The sequence below is a fragment of the Hypanus sabinus genome, chromosome 12 (assembly GCF_030144855.1).
Source record: "Hypanus sabinus isolate sHypSab1 chromosome 12, sHypSab1.hap1, whole genome shotgun sequence".
NCBI lineage: Eukaryota > Metazoa > Chordata > Chondrichthyes > Myliobatiformes > Dasyatidae > Hypanus > Hypanus sabinus.
Window position 1 is genome coordinate 40,408,660 of NC_082717.1, and position 14,192 is coordinate 40,422,851.

General features: G+C 38.2%; 1 protein-coding gene across 2 annotated transcripts in view; it reads right to left on the reverse strand.

Moving 5' to 3' along the window:
- kcnh1a (potassium voltage-gated channel, subfamily H (eag-related), member 1a) overlaps positions 1-14,192 on the reverse strand; it is a 260,110-nt gene that overhangs the window by 214,329 nt on the left and 31,589 nt on the right. For both annotated transcript variants that reach the window (XM_059985791.1, XM_059985790.1), the window contains exon 5: positions 11,596-11,714. In XM_059985791.1, the coding sequence (XP_059841774.1) occupies positions 11,596-11,714 (119 nt within the window). The remainder of the gene's footprint in view (positions 1-11,595; positions 11,715-14,192) is intronic.

A 14,192-nucleotide genomic window follows, 5' to 3' on the forward strand; every position in this document is an offset into this window, starting at 1 on the left:
TGAGAGAGACACAGGATAACAGCAAAGGCAGTTGTTATAGACAACGCAGAATACACAAGGTGGAATGTCTCCTATTGACAAAGAGAGAGATTACTGCTATTGTCTCTTGAAGGAGGAATTGTGTATTGAGTACTGTACTATTCATTGAAACCCCTCGGGGGGCAACCAGAGGGGTCTGGTTGAGGGATTGCATCATCCCAACCTGATTGACACCTGAGACCCTGTGAGTGAGGATAAAAGTAGGGTCTGGGAAACACCCCTCAGACGCACCAGGAGAAACGCTATGAGACCGGTGGGGGCTTGTGTGTGTGTCCACCCTTGCCTGGGTGATAAGTCTTCCACGGAACGGTCTAGCTAAAGGACGGAAACGGATCAAGATCATAACAAGGAAAATCGGCAAGTTTTTCTCTCTCTCTTTCTCCAACAATTGCCACACAGTGATCAGCAATGATGGCAGCCTGTAGGAACTGAACTGAACTTTATATTTCCATCGGACAATTCATTATCCCTGAGACAACGATAGAGCTTATTTCTTATTGATTATTATTATACCCGTGCTTTTAGATCCCTGAAAAGGTACCAGCTAGTGAGAAGGTTCAGTTAGAGTTGGAAAAATTGAGGCTGGACGCGGAACAGAGGAAGAGGGAGCATGAAATTAGGTTAAAACAGCTGGAAGCAGCTGAAAAGCAGAGGGAGCATGAAATTAGGTTAAAACAGCTGGAAGCAGCTGAAAAGGAGAAGGAAAGCTGAAAAGGAGAAGCAAAGAGCTGAAGAGCAGAGGGAGTATGAGGAGAAGGAGAAACAGAGGCAGCATGAGCTGGACATGGAGAAGTTAAAGCAAGAGCGAAGAGCTCCAGGGGCAGATCGAGAGGAGAGATTTAATGTTAGTAGGGAGATTAGGTTAATACCTCCGTTCGAAGAGACAGATGTTGATAGTTATTTCTTGCATTTTGAAAAGGTGGCAGTGAGTCAGAAGTGGCCCAGAGATCAGTTGTTACAAAGTGTGTTAAAAGGGAAGGCACAACAAGCATATGCAGCGTTGTCTGTGGACAAGCATGTGAATTATGAGGAAGTAAAAGAGGCCATTCTCCGGACCTATGAATTAATACCTGAAGCCTATAGACAAAAGTTCAGAGGTTTAAAGAAAGTGTGGAATCAGACGTATGCAGAGTTTGCCTATGAGAAGGGTGTGCTCTTGGATCGTTGGTGTGCAGCAGAAATGGTGGAAGAAGATTTTCAGCGTTTCAGGGAGTTAATTCTGATTGAGGAATTTAAAGGTTGTGTTTCAGATGATATCCAGATGTATTTGAACGAGAAGCCGAATAAGTCCATATCTGAATTTGCCAGGTTCGCAGATGAATATGCTCTAACCCACAAGACAAAGTTTTCCTCGAATAAGAGTTACCAGAGAGACTGTGGGAATGGTAGAGAAAGCCCGCCGGCTAAGGGAGAAACTAAGCCGGGAACTAGTGGTAAAAATAAGGAGGAAGAAAGGCAAGCTGGCAGGAGGGTTCCTGGCTTGACCTGTTTTAATTGTGGAAATGTGGGTCATATTGCATCTAAGTGCTTTGCTCCAAGGAAGGAGACAGGAAAAGGGAAAGCAGCAGTCCCTACAGGCTGTATTGAGTCGATCAGCAAATCGACGAGGAAGCCCCAGGTAGATAGAATATGAGAGGGGCGTGAGAAATTTATTTCAGAAGGGACCGTGTCTGTGAAAGAGGGAGAAACACCAGTTCCAGTGTGGATCTGGAGAAATACTGGAGCTGAGCAGTCATTGATTCTCAGTAAGGTACTAAATTTTGGTCCTGAGATGGGAGAGGTAGCTTTGAGAGGCATAGAAAAGGGACAGAAGCTGTACCTTTGCATAGGATCATTATAAATTGTGATCTGGTATCTGGACCAGTTGAAATAGGGGTGCGATCAGAATTCCTGAAAGAAGGCGTGAACATCCTTCCTGGTAATGATTTAGCCGGGGGTGAGGTTTGGTCAGCAATGAAGCTGACGAGCCAGCCTGTAAGTGTTGAGGACCCGCCCCTAGATTCCAAGATCTATCCCGCATGTGCAATCACTCGCAGCATGTCGAGAAAGGCAGCTGAGAAAGAGACCAGTTTAAATGAGTCCTGTGTGGATTAGGCTGAGACGTTTTTATCGACCTTGTACCAAGAGGGGTTAGAGGATGGTAAAACGGAGAATAGGGAGGTGAAAGAGAGTAAGGGAGAGGAGGTAGACCTACCCTTAGCCAGGAGGAAATTTACAGAGGCACGGAGTAAAAATGAGAAACAGATAAGGCTGTTAGAAGGTCCAGGGTTGGACATGGATGATCTGTCTGGCTTGACAGAACTGTTTGAAGAAGTTGAAGTGTTCCCAATAATGAAATGAGGGCAGTCCTAGATGAAAAGGATGCCATTACCTTGAAGGAGTCTGCTGGGTTGGCAGATGAGGTTGTTTCAGACCACAGGGTTGAGTTTACTCTGGAAGGGAGTTGGCCAGAGAGTAACTGGGAGGATCAGGGGAACTTAGAATTTGAAAAGGGGATGGGTATTGAAAGCCTGGAAGAGGCAGATGTCCCGTTTGAGTGTGTTCAAGATGTGGATGCACGTGGTACTGAACCTAGTAATGGAACTCAGGAAAAGTCTGAGATATCTGATTCAGTTAAAAAGGAATGCAGTCCTTGTGGGTCAGATGGACTTGGTTCAGTGAAGAAAGGGTTATTGGTATTAGTGAGAAGCGAGAATTCCCAGTTGTTTGTGTTCGAAGGTGTGTTAAAAGTTAGTGAGGAGATAAAAGGTGGTGAGGTAAATATTATTATTGAAGGAGAAGGGAAAAGTGTAGTTCCTAAATTGAATGAAGAAAATTTAAAGTCTGGATTGGCGTCAGAAGCAGTAACCAGGCTGAAGGAACAATGGCTTGTTACCAAGGTGCCTGTGAATCAATTAAAGTTTGATTTGGAATGTAAAGGTGCCCCACTCGCTAATGTTATTCAAGGGTGTGCTGTGAAGAGGCAGAATTTGAAATGTTTGGACAAAGAGGGATCACTTGCAGATACTAAACTGAAAACTAATAGAATGAAGGGTCCTGAAGATAAAATTAATGACTTGCTTAAAAATAAAGAATTGTGTGGAAGTTCAGAAGATGGGCTAAGTTTGGAAAACATTGTTGATAAAATAACTCCTATGAAAGGAGCATGCAAAAGCCTATTCCACACTGGTAAGCAAGCTAACCACTTGAGAATTAACTGGAAAAGGGGTGGAGGTTGAAAAATGCCACTTTAAATAATAGAATCTGGTTTTAAGGGATTTCGACAAAGCATGTAAATAATAAAGACAACACCATGGAAGATTGACTGTTAAGTTTGAAAGTAAAATAAAGATGAGTATTTGCATAAGCTTTTGTAATATACACGTAAGCTAAGATCACAACTCTTTAGTTTTGTTTTGCTGAAGAAAAGGAATAAAAAAATGGGTGGTTATTAAATTGGAGTCTGATGCTCAGGAATTTATTAAGGTACAAGATATTAAGATATTAAAGGAAATGACAATGTAATCACTAACTGTTTAGGTGCTAAATTGAATGTATAACTGTATTACTCTGTAGTGAAAAAAACTCTTTTGTATTGTGTTAGATTCTGAAATTCTGTAAGACTCTGTATTAGTTAATTTTTCCCTGTGGTAAAAATCCTTAGAAGGATGGGGGTGTTACAAATGAAGGGAGCAAAGTCCCCGCCCCCCTTTTTGAGAATCGCAAAATCGCTATTATTTCGGGTCTGATACCCAGGAAATGAGAGAGATACACAGCATGTCAGTAATGAGAGAGACACAGGATAACAGCAAAGGCAGTTGTTATAGACAACGCAGAATACACAAGGTGGAATGTCTCCTATTGACAAAGAGAGAGATTACTGCTATTGTCTCTTGAAGGAGGAGTTGTGTATTGAGTACTGTACTATTCATTGAAACCCCTCAGGGGGCAACCAGAGGGGTCTGGTTGAGGGATTGCATCATGCTGCTGGATGCCAGCATTAGCCCAATGGGTGAAAGCTGACTGTGTTGTAGTAATTAAGCCTACTGGGTTCTCAACCAGGAAAACCATCTTGTGCTCAGATGGCCAAATAATTTAACCTCAAATGAATACTGCCCCATACAGGAAATTTTGTGCAAGCACTAGCAGAAAGAAAATGGCACACTCTACAACACTCGGGTGTCTTTTCAACTTCAAAGTCGGTCCTTTCATCCAACCCTTTACAATTTAAAATTGAATTAATATAAAATAATATATTTTGGAAATATTAGTAAGTCAAGCAGTTAGTAAATAAGTCAAGTGTTAGAAGGTCAATTCTGATGAAAGGTAATTGACTTGAAATATTAACTCTGCTTCTCTCTCCCCAGATGCTGCCCAACCTGCTGAGTACTTCCAGCAATTTCTGATTTTATTTCAGATTTCCAGCATCTGCAATTATTTTACATCATTATGGATTATTTTGGGTTTTTCAGTTGAAATGAAACCTTGGAAATGTGGAAACAGTTTGAAAGGACAATTGAGTACATGACATAAGAGTAAGATGTTCTTACTAATTTCATGTAAAGCTTTGGGGTGCAAACTAACAATCAGAACAGCACATAGTACATAGTCACCCAGGAGAATCTGAGTGTAAAACCAACAGCTCAGGAGATACAAGAAGATGCAAAACATTCAGATGCCCAGATCAATGCAATCACAATGGGAAGGTCTTATACGTCTTATTGTGCAGTATGGATTAGGTTATGAAACCTGATCATTGCATTGCTAAAGAATAAAAATTGCCTTAAAATAGGCAAAGGCAGAGTCATTTAATGATATTCTATGAGTAACATATTGCATATGCAGAAACCTAAAAAGGACCAATATTCTTAAAATACTCAGCAACTCGGGTAGCATCTATAAAGAAAGAAACAGAGAGAATGTTTCAGTTCAATTTCCTTTCCTCAGAATTCATATTAAGTTCCATGAAAGTACACTGACATGAAAAGTCAGTATTATTTCTCTCTCCATGATTACCTAACCAGCTTATCATTTCCAATATTTTCTGCTCTTATTCCTTTGAGATATAATGTATTGGAATATCTCTTATAGAGATCATAATGCACAAGATTTCTTATAACATACTTATGTTCTCCAATGGACACTAACCACTATTCCACTCCCTCCCCTACAAAAAAAGTACGATTCAGCTTTTACTTAAGTTTTTAAAAGATAAATTCTCAACTTCTTATTGGTTTCAATAATTTCAAGTATTCAGGGATCACTGAGTTTTCCACAGTCAAATCCTTAAAGGTCAGTAATGTTATTGTATGTTCCTCTGTGTAGACATATCAGAGTTTAAGGGTGTAAAAGTGATTGCTCGTAATCATCAATAATACTCCTCAATAATGTTTTCAGATATCAGTGTATTTGTTGGCACTGATAAAATCCCATCCACTTTTACATATCCAGAAAAGCATGACTAACAACCTCTACCAAACAGCTTGGCTAAGTATATAAAAAAAAACTAAAGTTATCAAATTTGAGCAGCAATTATATCTGGGATCACTGAGCTGTAACACCAACCATATTTCAAAGATTAAGTAGAATTCCAATTTTAACACATATGAGGAAGAGACATCAAATCACAGATAAAGTTGTACTAATTGGTGATTTCAACTTCCCCTCATATTGACTGTTCTGCCTGAGTGCTAAGGGATTAGATGGAGCAGAATTTGTTAAATGTGTCCAAGGAAGTTCTATGAAGCAATATATAGATGACTGTACAAGAGAAGGGAAATTCCTCTTCGGAAATGAGGCTGGACAAGTAGTTAATGTGTCAATGGGAGAGCCATTTGGGACCAGTGAATATGATTCCATTAATTTCATGGCACATCATGGACTGGATAGGACTGGTTCTCAAGTTAAAGTCCTAAGACTAATTTGATCGCATGATACAGGAACTTTCAAAAGTCGACAGGAGAAACTGTTTGTTAAAGAGATGTCCTAAAGTAGGAGTAAACTTAAGAAGGAAGTTAGAAGGGCAAAAAGGGGGAATGAGATAGTTTCGGCAGTTCAAGGAAAGGAGGATCCTAAGAAGGACCTGTTTCTATGCTAAATTAAACAAGTGAAGATGACAACATGTATCATGTTTTAAATAATTCATAACATCAGAGGTTTTCAAACAGTAAATTGAAAGGAGAGCAGTACGTGTATTGCTATTCATCTTGATGATAAAGGTATGTGCATGTTCTGTTCAGAAAACTGGTAATTGCTAATCTCAGCTTTGCAACAAGGACTTCAAAGCACGAAGTGTTTGAAGTAATAGCAGTTCTGAAATCTTAGCAGAATTTTTACCATGGAAACCAATTATTAGTGTCACCTAAGAATCATATCAGTAAATCAAAAAGAGCTAAACGTCACAGGGTAAGTGCTTAATAGCATCCACTTTTTAAATACACATTTTTGTAATATAGTTTAAAATGTTATATTATGCTGAAGCCCGTTTCTAAAGTACACCTTACAATCCAGTGATCAGTGATTAACATTCAATAAAATTATATTTGCATAATACTCATAATAATTTTCTTTTGTGTCCTGATTCCATTTTAGTTCTCTCATTATTTACAATGCAAGATTCAGGTACAATTATTTGTCATTTAATAGCACAAATTTAATTCCACAACAATCTTTGATGCAAACCAAAACATTTTCAGCAAACTAAATTTAGGAAGTAGTGGACAGCATGATTTCAGATAGAAATTTAAAATCTCCTTAACATACTGTATAATGAATTACTATGGAAAATAGTGACAGACAAATATATCAGCCATCTTTGTATACTGACTGTGAGATGAATGAACATCGACGTCAGTAACTCAGAGCTGAAAATTTATCTCTGGCTGCTCACAGACAGGAAAAGTACCAGCAAAACATTGCAATTTTATATTTTGATAATGAAAATTTTTGAAGACTTTGAACAATGATTAAGAAAGCATAAAATGGCAGAATATCATTTTGTCAGATTATATTTACTGCATTCGGTACCAGAATTTAAAGAGAATACTCCCGCTTTGAAGCAGAAAGCTGTAATTTCAAACCCCACTCCAGAAAATCAAGCACAAAGTCAACAGAGAGACTTTAGCATCTACTGAATGTGAAGAGGTGCAAACTTTTGAGATGTTAATTTAACCCTTACGTCTTCTCTCAATGAATGATATAGGCCTCATACTACTATTTTGAAGGAGGGCAGAGGACTTCTTCCCAGGATTCTGGTGAGTATTTAATCCTCAGTTTCAGAATTATAGAATTGTTCGGGTACAGGAATAAGTCCTTTCAGTCTATTCAGTCCTTAGCCTCTTGACAGCAAGCCTGTCAGTGACATTTTCCTGCTCTTTCCTGACATCCCCACAAAATTATTCCATTTTAAACATCTTTCCAATTTCCTTTGAAGGCACTGATTTATTCTTCTTCCACTGCTCTTACTGGTGATGAAATACAGATTCTAACTGTTCTAAGTAAAAATGTTTTTTTTTAATTTCCTCACATCTTTTGCCCAAAACTTTAAACACGAACCCCAGGTCTTTGAACATCTTCCAAAAGAAATAACGTTACTCTATCTAACCTATCTAAACCTGCCATTATCTTCTGTACTTGTATCAAAACTCCTTCTTATCTTATTGCCAAGAGGAACAATCTTATTCCTTTAAGCTTGCAGCTGAATTCCCACATTCTAGTAAATCTTTTCCTTTCTTTCTTTCTAAATCTTTTTATTAATATTAGTAATATGGACAGAATACAGATGATATATTGATAAAGAAATTACCAACATACACATTCCATTACATATGAAAAAAAACATACATAATAGTTACAATATAAATGAGTTTACCAAGACATAAGCCATAAGATATATGTATGGACATAGTAAATCTAAATATTTCATAATGTATAATATAAAAAAACAGAAAAAAGAAAAAAAACAAAAAAAAATTTTTATAATGCAGAACTAGCTAATCTAATCTAATAACTATAACTAATAAGTAATATAAAAGAAAAAAAACAAAAGAGAAGGGAAAAAAAAGTGGGCTGTTTATAATATCTCACAAAAATAAGTATTCATCAATGCCGTCACTTCCGGTCCTCTCAAAATACATAAGCTAAAAGCTGGGAAATCAAATGAACTTGGCACAGGGTCATATTACATCATATGAAAATGTTGAATAAATGGTCTCCATAACTTTTCAAATTTAATAGAAGTCTCAAAAGTACCACTTCTAATTTTTTCTAAATTTAAACATAACATAGTTTGAGAGAACCAATTAAATACAGTGGGAGGATCAATTTCTTTCCAATTCAACAATATAGATCTTCTAGCCATCAGAGTTAGAAATGCAATCATTCGACGGGCTGAAGAAGATAAATGCAGTGAGTCTAAAATTGGTAAACCAAAAATTGCGGTAATAGGATGAGGTTGTAAATCGATATTCAAAACCGCAGAAATAATATCAAAAATATCTTTCCAATATTTCTCCAAAAATGAACACGACCAAAACATGTGAGTTAAAGACGCAATTTCAGAATGACATCTATCACAAATAGGACTTATATGAGAGGAAAAATGAGCTAATTTATCCTTGGACATATGGGCCCTATGTACAACCTTAAATTGTATTAGTGAATGTTTGGCACATAACGATGATGTATTAACTAATTGAAGAATTCTATCCCAATTCTCACTAGAAATACTAAAACTAAGCTCTCTTTCCCAATTCTGTTTAGTCTTATAAAGAGGCTCTGAACGTATCTTCATAATTATATTATAAAGTTTTGAAATAAACCCTTTTTGAAAAGGGTCTAATTCAAATAAACTCTCCAAAGTAACTGAAGGCACAAAATTTGGAAACGTAGAGGGTACAGAACTTAAAAAATGTCTAATCTGTAAATATCTAAAAAAATGAAATCTCGGCAAGTTATATTTGTTGGATAATTGTTCAAAAGACATGAAACAATTATCTAAAAATAAATCAGAAAATCTTAGTAATCCCTTAGTTTTCCAAGCTGAATAAGCTTGATCTATAACGGAAGGGTGAAAAAAACAATTAGATACAATAGGACTATTTAAAACGAATTGAGTCAACCCAAAAAATCTCCGAAATTGAAACCATATACGCAATGTATGTTTAACGGGTTGTCAATTCGTTTCGGCAGTTTAGAAAGAGCAAAAGGGAGAGAAGTCCCTAAAATAGAACCCAAAGCATAAGCTGATACCGATTTAGTTTCTAAACTCACCCAACAAAGGCCAAAAGATCCACCCCCATCTTTCAACCAACATAACAAATATCTAATATTAACTGCCCAATAGTAAAATCTGAAATTAGGTAATGCTAACCCGCCTTCCTTTTTTGTCTTCTGTAAATATGTTTTACCTAACCATATATATGAAGAAATTTTAGAGTCAACATTAGTAAAAAAAAGATTTCGGGATAAAAATTGGTATCGCTGAATTCCCACATTCTAGTAAATCTTTTCCTAACTCTCTCCAGGGCTTGATATCCTTTCTGCTGCCTAGAATATTCACTTGTGTCCTTATCAGTGCTTTAGGTAGATGTGTACTATGCTTGATCCATCTCAGTCTCCTCCAGGATTTCCCAGCATGATGGATGTCAGTCTCCAACCAATTAGATTCACTGCACGTGATATCAAGAGAAGGCTAAAGGCAATGGATACAGCAATGGCTATAGGTCCTGACAACATTCTAACCGTACTACTGTGGACTTGTGCTCCAAGACTTGAAATGTCCTTGGCCAAACTGATACAGTACAGCTGCAATACTGCTATCCACTAAACAATGTGAAGAACTGCCCAGGTACGTCCTGTTCACAAGAGCGAGGATCAATCCGGCCCAGCCGATTATCGCCCTATCAGTCTATTTTTGAACATCAGCAATGTACAACACTGCTATCAAGCAGCTCTTGCTCTGCAGCACTCTGTTCACAGAAGTTCCCTCTGGGCACCACTAAAGTCACCCAGCTCCTGACTCATTGCAGCCTTAGTGTAAACCTTGGACAATGGCCCTCAGCTCCAGAGATGATGTGAGCGTAGCTGCCCTTGATGTCAAGCCAGCATTTGACTGAGTATGGCATCAAAGCACCCTAGCTAAACTGGAGTCAGTGGGCATCAAGGGGAATTCCTCTGCTGGTGGTTGGAGGTCAATCATCTCAGCCACAGGACATCTCTGCAGGAGTTCCTCAGGGTAATTCCTAGGCCCTACCATATTCATTTGCTTAATGAAGCAGCAGAGTATGGTTGAGCCTAGAACAACAAGTGATGACCTTTCTTCAACTGAAACCTCAGAACTAGGGAGGGTCACTATTGATTACACAATGTTCAGCACCACTTGTGCCTCCTCAGATAAGGAAGCAGTCCGCACTGAAATGCAGCAAAACACGGACAATATCCAGGCCACACCACAAAAGTACCAGCAATGGCAATATCCAGTAAGAGAAAATCCAGCCACCACCCCCAACCTTCAATGGCAATATAATGCAATGAATCCCCACATCAATATCCGGGGGATTACTATAGTTCAGAAAATGAACCGAAATTTTTACACAATAGTCTGTAAGAACTGATCATAGAGAAGAAATGCTGCAGCACTTCCTAACTCCATAAAGCCTGCCCACCACCTACAAGGAGTGTGACAGAACAGCTTTCACTTGCCTGGATGAGTGCAAGTTCAACAACACTCAAGAAACGCAACACCGTACAGACGTCGCAGCTCACTTGACCAACAACCCGCCACAACCATTCACTCACACACAGGAGCTGCAGCAACTCACTAGGTTCCTAAGACAGCACGTTCCTAACCTATGACCTCAGCTAGAAATGTGAGGGCAGCCCAAGCATAGGAATGCCACAGCCTGGAGGTTGTCCTGCAAGCCACGCACCAAGCTGACTTGGAAATTATCATGACTGAATCTCTCTCCCTAATCACAGTGCAGCTATACCTGCACCTCAAGAACTGCAGCTCACCATCACCTACTCAAGGATAGTGGACAATCAAATGCTGGTTCAGCCCACAAAGCTCACATCTCTTGAATGAAGTGAAAATCAAAATTAACACAACTTTTCTCCTTTTGTACTATGACATATATAGTATGAAGGATTCCATATCCTTTATTAGCCACTTAGTCAATACGTCATGTAGCTTTCAAAGATTTATGCACATGTACACCCTGTTCCTGCATACTCTATAAGACAATGCTATATGGTTTATAGTAACTCATCTTACTCTTTTAATTGAATAGATAATTTCACCATGTTAAATTTCATTTGCCACTTGATTTTTGGTAATTGATTGCTATCCTCCTCATTGTTTATGACACTTTGAAATATTACACCACTTGAACTTTTGCATTTTACCCTGTTCAACTACTTCCTTTGGAAAGTAGTTGATTGACTGCAAACTGACTAAAATATCCCATGGTTATGAAAATGTTAGACAGAGCCAAATTATTCCTTTATCACCTACACAATAAGGAAAAGACTAACTTGTTTGACATAATTTCACAACCATTTTTTTATTAGTAGCCTCACCTCAGCCAGCCGTGAGTGCTTGTGTATACTTTCTCCTTTATGCACAGCGGGAGCAAGTTGTTGTAAAACACCTCTGCTGCTTGTGAGTGCCCTTGTCAGACGAGCAAATTTACCCCAGCCTGCAGATACACGAAGCAGTTTCAAAATCACACCATCCACCAACCAGTAATAAACACACAAGAAAATATGAAACAAGAAAAGACTGTATAAATTTGTCTATTTATCATAACGGAGTCAACCACTTCTATTATCCATGAAAGGAAGAAATATAAATGCCTTTCTGATCCTACTTGTCAAGTTAAATTGCTGGGCCAGATTGCACTAGCACCTGCAGCAGATAATGAATAGAGACAAGTCTATCGCAATGTGTACATCATCACTCTTTGGCTTCTGCACTGGCACAATGCAATGCAGAAATGTAGATGTCTACATTCAATCTCTTGCTCAATGGTGGGTCCACCAGCACTCTAAAACTTACTGAGCAAAGAGGCCAGATACATCTAGTAATTGGTTCCTCATCTTTACATTCACCAATGTGGTCACATTTTGTGTGGCTCTATTTGTTTGGACAGGTGACTAGCCTGCATGCAAAATGTGTGATCAACTAAGTTTCTTCATTATCTTTCTATATTTCATTTTACATTTATAAATGTAATTAATTTGTAACAGTTTGTAATATATAATTATTTCATTAGTTTCATTTTTAATTAAATATTGATATCAATTTTAACTGCTTTGGGGTGCTTCATACACTGCTGAAGGCCGTCAGGGTACCGCAGAGGATGAGGCCTTGCCCAGAGGCCTGGCTGATTTTGTAGCACACTCTGGTGGTGGAAAGCATTCTGACTGGCTGCATCACCATGTGGCATTGGGGGTGGGGTTTACGGCATAGGATCGAAATAAGTTGCAGAAAATTGTGAAATTAGTCTGCTCCATCATGGATACCAGCCTCAACACTGATAAGGAGCGGTGCCTTTGGAAGACAGTGTCCACCATTAAGGATTCCCACCACCCAAGACAGCCTTCTTCACACTGTTACCATCAGGAAGGAGGTAAAGAAGCCTGAAAACACATACACAGTGATTCTTGAAAAGCTTCTTCCCCTCTGCCGTCCGATTTCTAAATGGACAATGAACCCATGAACACTACCTCACTACTTTTTTGTTTCTGCCATTTTGCATGACTTATTTTAACTTAGCAATTGAATATGTAACTCTGTTTTATTCTCTATATTTATTTATCATGTATTTCATTGTACTGCTGCTGTGTAGTTAACAAATTTCATGATGATATTATGGTGATACTAAACCTGATTCTGAATCTGTAGGATGGCTCTAGAAATGCAGTCATGAAATAGCTGAGTTTATGTGTCCATGGAGCCAGCACAGGATGATTGGTAACATGAGTCAAGCATTCTACAATCCAAAACTATAACTGATTGAATGGAAAAATTACTCTATTGTTGCCTGCTGATTTTCCCAGATTTCAAATGCAGAAGTTTCTTTTAAAGTTCTGTGAACGATACCAGCAACGTCCATGAGATTTTTTAAATAAATGAATAAAAAATTCTGCAGAGTAGTCAAACATCAGACACTCTAAAATTATTTAGATCAATAAATTTTTTATGCTCTATGAAATAGAATTTTATCCTAAACTCAACCAAATTGAATAAGCTCAATCAAATTGCTTCTGATGTGCCTATCCACATTCTCACGCAGACTCATTCAGTAATGTCAATTTTCTTATCAATATGAATTCTTCACGAGATTTTATTTAGTGCTTATGCAATTAACAAACAACACAATTGTGTGCAAAAGCAGAACTTAATTAAGGGTTAATTAAGAGGAATTGGGGAAAAGGCAGGTAGGTGGGGATGAGTCCATGGCGAGATCAGCCATGATCTTACTGAATGGCGGAGCAGGCTTGACGGGCCAGATGGCCGACTCCTGCTCCTATTTCTTATGTTCTTCTGTTCTTAACGTAAAGAGTCCATTCATGTCTGAACCATTAACTGTTTCCTTGTAATTTTTTCTCATCATCTTCGGTGATCACAACTTCACTCCTCTGATCAGTAAGCATTCCTTTCTAAAATGCACCCAAGGTTTTTTTGAGTCTTTCCCAGAGATAAATAATCGTGACTTTCTTCAGTTCAACAATTTAACTTCTCTGCATCTTTCCCATGATCTGTTTTCCAGCGTTAAGCTCTTTTACCCTGATATCCCTCCCAATAATGTTCTTCAAGCATTAGCTTCTTGCTCTGTGTCATGCTAATGTGATAAGACTATTGGCTCAGATTTTGTCCTACTTACTCAAATCTAACATGCTTGGCAGGTAACTCATTACATAGACCAAAACACTTATACTGCTAACTTAAATTGGCACCATTTTGACATATTCTATTACAGTCATTCCCTTCATTCTACACATTAGCTCCCCCCACCATTCTATTGAAAACCAACTTTCATTTTTTGCATTCCAACTTTGATAAAGCACCATAGACCTGAAACACTGACTGTTTCTCTTTCTACAGACACTCCATGACCCGTTGAGGTATTCAAGCATTTCCTTTTATTATTTCAAATTCAGGAGCACCTTTT